Raw genomic sequence first — 6518 nt, forward strand, 5'->3', positions numbered from 1 at the left:
TGGCAGTCTCCGCATTCCTGCCTTCGGTGTGAAATTCTTCAGCGTGGCAATGGAGGGAGGGATGTGGAGGGGGCTCCAGACCAATTAATGGCAAAGTCCCCCTTTTCAGACTGACGACAGGGACCAAATATTGGCTTCTTTTCCCATGCAAATGCTTGACATTGAGCTTAGCATTGGATGCATTAGCATTTTAAAATGCCTAGTCTATGAAAGCGAGCATTCACTAAGCACCTCATACATACTTATTGGAATTGAGAATGGAGCTAACATGGTAAATACGAAATTGGCTTTGCAGATTTGAGGTTCCCATCTTAGGCCTCAATGGCGTTGTTAGCTGAATAACAGGGCATTCATGCCAGCCTCGTCATGTTTGCGCACATAGTGGCTATATATATTCTGTAGAACTCTTAGGCTTATTTTTGACCGGCAGTTTTTATACGATGGAAAAGTGCATGAAACAAACTATGGAAGACGTCAGGTGTGAGAAAGGAATCCCCACTCATTCAATGAATTAAACAATAAGGGCTGCGATCACGTGAGGGTGTCGCGTGTCCCGCTCAGGTATCCACCGGATGATGATAAATAATGCAAAAGGCCCGTACCTGTTTCGACCTGGATCTGCGGTCCAACACGGCCTGGCGGCGGCGCGCTTCCCAATGCATGGCCGACATCCTACACCACCGTCTGTTCGACAGAGTTGCATTCGTCATTAAACCATCACGCCAGATTCCAAAGTAACCCGAGAGTCTACAGCCCTCACTGTATCCACTATCAGATTAATGACATCCTCTTTGTTATAGTAGATGAATAAAGAGTATTTATTAAAGCAGTGATTTTTCTGTGTTTGCAATGACTATGACAGATCAATGCAACATTTTATTTTGATATACATTAGGCTATGTTTCTGAAAACCAGGCTACATGATCCAATCTCTTCTCGATAACCTGGTTTAATCTGATATCCGCCAGAAATCATAATTCGTTACAGAATCGTTCATGATAATCTATGAGGTACTTAACTGTAATGCATAAACGATTCAAGGTTAGAGTACAAACGGGCTACGTTTCAAAGTCCTTTGGCGTTATATATTCTGTTCTAAAACAAGGCTGTTGGTGTTGGCTATTATAAAATTGTTTATATAATTTTAAACCACGCATAATCTAATTTATAGCCTATAATCACTCATAAACACAATTTGGAGGCTCCAGTCGATTTAATAGTAGGCTAACATCTGAATTTGTAATCTATTTTACATTAAATTTCAATTAATTACCCCCTCTGACATTTCTTCCCCTGGGATCTATATTATTTGGAGCACTATATAGCTATATTTAGCAGAACTTCTACGTTTGCAAGTTTATGGTTTTCAAATGGTTTCCTACATTACGAAAAGAGAATTAAAATCTCATATCCAATATGTCGCTATAACATGTGTTTTGTATTTAATTTTGTTAAAATATATCCTGATTTAGGCTACTAAGAACGCACGGTAAATAGATTGTTTTTTAATGTAAAAAAAATAAATATTAAAATAAAACATAAAAATAAAACTAATTGATAGTTACTCACTACAAATCCTGATGTTGAACCGATGATTCGCGGTGACAAAATTGGACGATGGTTGATGGCTGAACTTCACCCGGGCCAAATGTTAAACTTAAGCCCCGCGGTACAAGGGACCCATACATTTCCAACAAGTACCCGGCTGAAGGTTACCAAGCAACTCCATGTGAAACTGGACCACTGGGGTCACTGAAGTCATGTTTAAGCGTGTGAAAGTCGCCCAGCCCGATACATCACATACTCAGGAGTCGGTTTACGACGATAGAAGAGAAGGAATTAGGCTATTCAGTATGCACAAAATAAACTACTCGCTGTACCTCAGCCTACATTTACGACGGGAAAAACAATTGCTATTGTTATACTTGTGGGAAAAAAATTGCATTTACGCATGTCCACCTGTTCTCATTTAGGCTGTACAAAGGCTTATCGTCAATTATATATTTTTTATCAGGAATAATTGGAATGTAATGTAATGTAATGGAACTGGCAGTTCCGAATTTTGAATACGTTAGCTTGCAATGACCTGAACGAATTGTATTGCAGAGCGCTGGAGCCCCATTCAGTATCATTGTCTCTTCGCTTACGTAATAGTAACCCAACCAAAAAAATCCAAACTTGCTCAACGGTATGTTGAACTGCATAACATTTTTAACATGACCATAATTTGGTCAGAAATCACCAATATGGTAACGCTGTGAAAGTTAGTAGTTGCATCGGTACAGGAAAAACGCATGGGGGCGCAGGCATCCCTTTGAATTCTGCACGACTCTGCTCGTGTGTTGCGATTTCGTATTTTATTGCTTAGTGTAGAGTTTATTAAATGTGTTATCTCGGAGCTCTCTTAAACTGAAAAAAATCCTTGCCATATACAAATTCTTTTATTCGCTATTTTTTCTCTATGGGGTAGAGGTTGTTTGCATTGGATTGTGTTTAAGATTCATGTGATTTCGGAATTATTTTTACATCGCAAAAAATGTTCAGTGGACTACTGCGCTTCGAGTTGAGGCCTGTTATAATCAGATAGCCTACTGTTGTGGCTAAGAATAACCTGTGGGATTTCTAGTGATATGATCAGTGTTGCATGAAAACATGGCATGTGTTGCAATGTGCTCTACCTGGGCTCAATCCGATTTTGTTTGTATGCGTTTCTATCATTACATTAGCTCGTTGTAATATTTAAAGTTGTAACCTGTAAATGGTACACACTGAACTAAGAGCTGCAAAATTATTAGTCGTTTAAGCTGATTCAATGTAGGCTATTTAAAAACTTCATTTTGAGATCTAGGCTTACATTATTTTGCTTCAGAAAATGCCGAACCTAAGTCTGAACAATCATATTTAAGGTTATTTGATTAGAATTAGCAGGTGAAATTAAACCTAATTATGAACACGACAACACCCGTGTTCATAAAAATATGGCAGTAATTTTACGTAGTTCAGAAACCGGTTTTGCCGGCGGCTTGGTTGAATCACTTGTACGTAATTACCACAGACGTTCAGCCAGGGGGAACTAGAGAGCAGAGGTGCCTAGTTTTTCTACGTCATAAGGGTTTGCTTTCTAACGCTTGTGCTCACCGCATTCGGTTCAGTCTTCGTTGGGAGTTGCTAGGCGGAGGGCCGAAAAGACGTGCGTTGCCCTTTCGGATTTCTGGATTACCGGTTTCAACCATACATTTGTGGAATTGTATCCTTGCTGCTAAGAAACGACAGCATTCGTCAAAGGAGGCACAGGAATAAAAGGTAAATTTAATTTATATGGTATAATAACTTAAAAAAAAATAATAATAAATTTTTTTCTTGCACCTTAAATTTGTCTTACATTTGCTCAGTGACCACTAAACTCAGGGCACAAAAATATGACTGAAGGACAGTGTTTTGAAACTAGGAAAGTATTTTTTGAAGGGTAATTCGTTTTATGTAATGGTTAAAATAATCTCGCAGTTGTGATTGTGGTGCTTCAGACAGATTTATGCTTTACAGTGTGTGTCGTCTTGAGGAAAGTATTTTGTTTACGTCTCCTAGATACTGAACAAGGAGGTAATGCCTCTCGAAAGAGCGGCCGAACGCTAGAGTGTAAAATTATGTGCACAGTAATTAATGCACATAAATAATGTTCAATTCACCGTTTCACTTCACGTTTTACAGCGTGGCGTGTTTTTATCGTATGATGCAGGGACGGGGCTGAAGGTTGTGCGCAAGATTTTACAGAATGGCTGTAGCCTACACTTCCAGAATTATCCTGATTTGCAGTGAAGTGTGTCCAGTTCGGGTGTGATTACGTTTAGGATTGCTGCATTCGACAATCCATAAAATGTACCAAATTAGTAATTCCGATTTGTGAGATTGTGGCTGAAGTCCGAGTCCGGGTGTAAGAATCCCCCTTTAACTCAGATTTTTCTTTTAGACGCTTCAAATGCGACTATAGAATGCTGCATTGAATTGGCTTTTAAAAAAAAGTTATTCCCGAGGAGTAGCCTATAGGGTTAATCGTGAAACATAAATCCATGTGAAGTTTTTATTGGGGGCGGGTGGAGGTTGAAAGTCTAATTAGCTCGGATTTCTAACCCAGGCTATTGTTGTTTCAACGCAGTCTGTCAGGGGTTGCTGCGGGCTTTCTGATTAGGTGCGCTACGTAAATATTCGCCTAAAACGGCTGGTAGTATTCTAGTAAAGACGATGCAGAAGCATAAACAGTCTTGAGAGCGGTTTTAACTAAAACAATGGGATTGTAGAAAGAACGTGACTTAAACAAAGACACAATGAACAGCAATCACATTTTGTTTGTAATGCATAGATAACTGCCAAAGTGAATTGCCCCCTGCCTACAGCCACTGAGACTTAATTACGTTTGCTCTGTTCTTTTGCCTCTTAATTGTATTATGTGCTGTACAACCCATTGTTCCTGCAAAGTCATTATTTATGGTTAACACCCAAGTTAGTGACAGTCTGTCTCATGTGTTGGGTGCCTTTGATAGATTGTGACCATTTGTTTTTGCGTTTTTGTTTAGGTGCACAGTGACTCCACAACTTCACAGAATCTGCCTCGTAATAACTGTCCAGAGAATCCTGCAGCCATGGGGAACCAGTTTACCGAGATTGCTCCCAACACTCCCTTTTTACCAAATTTCCAGTCCTTGCACGTGGTAATCATCGGCCTGGACTCTGCGGGCAAGACCTCACTGCTCTACCGGTTGCAGCTGCGCGAGTTTGTCAACACCATCCCCACCAAGGGCTTCAACATGGAGAAGATCAAGGTTGTGGTGGGCAACTCGCGGGCCACCACCTTCCAGGTGTGGGACGTGGGCGGGCAGGAGAAGCTCCGCCCACTGTGGAAGTCGTACACGCGGCGGACAGACGGGATGGTCTTCGTGGTGGACTCGGCCGAGGCCGAGCGCATGGAGGAGGCCAAGGTGGAGCTCCACAAGATCACGCGCACCTCGGAGAACCAGGGCGTGCCCGTGCTGTTGCTGGCCAACAAGCAGGACCTGCCCTCCGCGCTGTCGGTGCCCGAGGTGGAGAAGGCCCTGGCGCTACACGAACTGAGCCCGTCCACGCTGCACCACGCCCAGGGCTGCAGCGCCGTCGATGGCCAGGGACTTCAGCCCGCTCTGGAGAAACTGTACGAGATGATCCTCAAGAGGAAAAAGATGCTCAGGCACAGCAAAAAGAAGAGATGAGCGTTGCACTGCTCCCAACCAGGAAGGGTTGCCGAAAAAATTGACTCCTTTCGCTGTGGCTGAAGGTTCTTTTGAAAGGAAGGAGTCCCCAAAAGAACGCTTTCTGATGGTCACTGGGGCAGGACCGGTAGATGTGTCTTTCGGAGCACACAGCACTGAACTGATATCCCTAGGGAAGTAGTTGCCATGCAACAGTCCCTTGTTATCCAAGGACCGTGTGATTGCTGAAGCAGGCTGTGGCATCAGCCCAGTTTTGCCCAGGAAGTCTGAAGGATTCCTCCCTTTGTTCATATCCCCTCCCTGAACAGCCGAGTTGAAGTTCATAATTTGGCAAAGTCAGTGATTTTTGCTGAATTACAAGAAAGCCTATCCAGGTTTGCTGTGGTGCTGTGCTGAGATGGCACCAGCATGAGACTGAATTCTGGTTCTACTCACAGAGGAGAGAGAGGCCACACTGGCTATGTGAACCACCACAGTTATTTAGTCTTTTGCGTAATTTCTGTGGTGAAAACTTGTCACACCGCAGAATTCAAGTTGTAGCCATAATAATGGAAGTGTTTTTACAGACTGTACATATTCTTTTTTGTAATGCTTAAAAGTTAATAAATTATTGAAGACTGATACGAGTATTGTCTGGAAGGCCTTTTTTTTTAACCTGTCACCCCTAAGGCAAGTTATGTCCTTGTAAAAAGGAAATCTATGTTCTATGCAATACAAGGATGATGAAAATGTGGTTGAACAAAGTTCAGATTACATTCATCATACAGGAATATGAAATGCCTGGGAAGGACCATAGCTATGCCATGAGTCAGAGGGGGTGGGGCTTATGTGTTTGCATCACAATAGTCTAAGAACAAAGTGTGAATACCTGAAAGAATGCCAAAGGTTTACAACCATTCCGTGGCACTGAGAAATTAATATCATAGAAAAGAATGGACACTGTGCCCTGCATGCTATCTTTGGAATTCACTGCATATAGATTTCACTCTCCCCGTTTTAGATAATGTGTCAATTGTGACTTAAAATAGAGCAATGGAAAAGGAGAATGTAACTGTATAACTTGCCCTCTGAATGAAATTTGACTAGATATGCCAATAAAATGTGGAATTCCAGGGACTACCCTGAAGCAGTGTTTAGCGTGGCCTTTTGCCTCCAAGGCCATTTGAACAGGTTTATACATCTGGAACAGGTTCTTCCAAGTCTCAGTGGAGCAAGCAAGGTGTTTACATGCTTTTTACACAAGACACTGGTCAAAAGTTAAGTGTACAAGTACAAAAT

At 41.9% G+C, this 6518-nt stretch overlaps 1 protein-coding gene across 1 annotated transcript; it reads left to right on the top strand.

The window, feature by feature from the left end:
• The first annotated feature begins 3148 nt into the window (after positions 1-3148).
• Positions 3149-5866, top strand: LOC135243205 (ADP-ribosylation factor-like protein 4D). Its single transcript, XM_064314848.1, has 2 exons — positions 3149-3303; positions 4572-5866. The coding sequence occupies exon 2, from the start codon at positions 4638-4640 to the stop codon at positions 5238-5240; it is 603 nt and encodes a 200-aa protein (XP_064170918.1). The 5' UTR covers positions 3149-3303; positions 4572-4637; the 3' UTR covers positions 5241-5866.
• The last annotated feature ends 652 nt before the right edge of the window (positions 5867-6518 follow it).

The sequence above is a fragment of the Anguilla rostrata genome, chromosome 17 (assembly GCF_018555375.3).
Source record: "Anguilla rostrata isolate EN2019 chromosome 17, ASM1855537v3, whole genome shotgun sequence".
Lineage (NCBI taxonomy): Eukaryota > Metazoa > Chordata > Actinopteri > Anguilliformes > Anguillidae > Anguilla > Anguilla rostrata.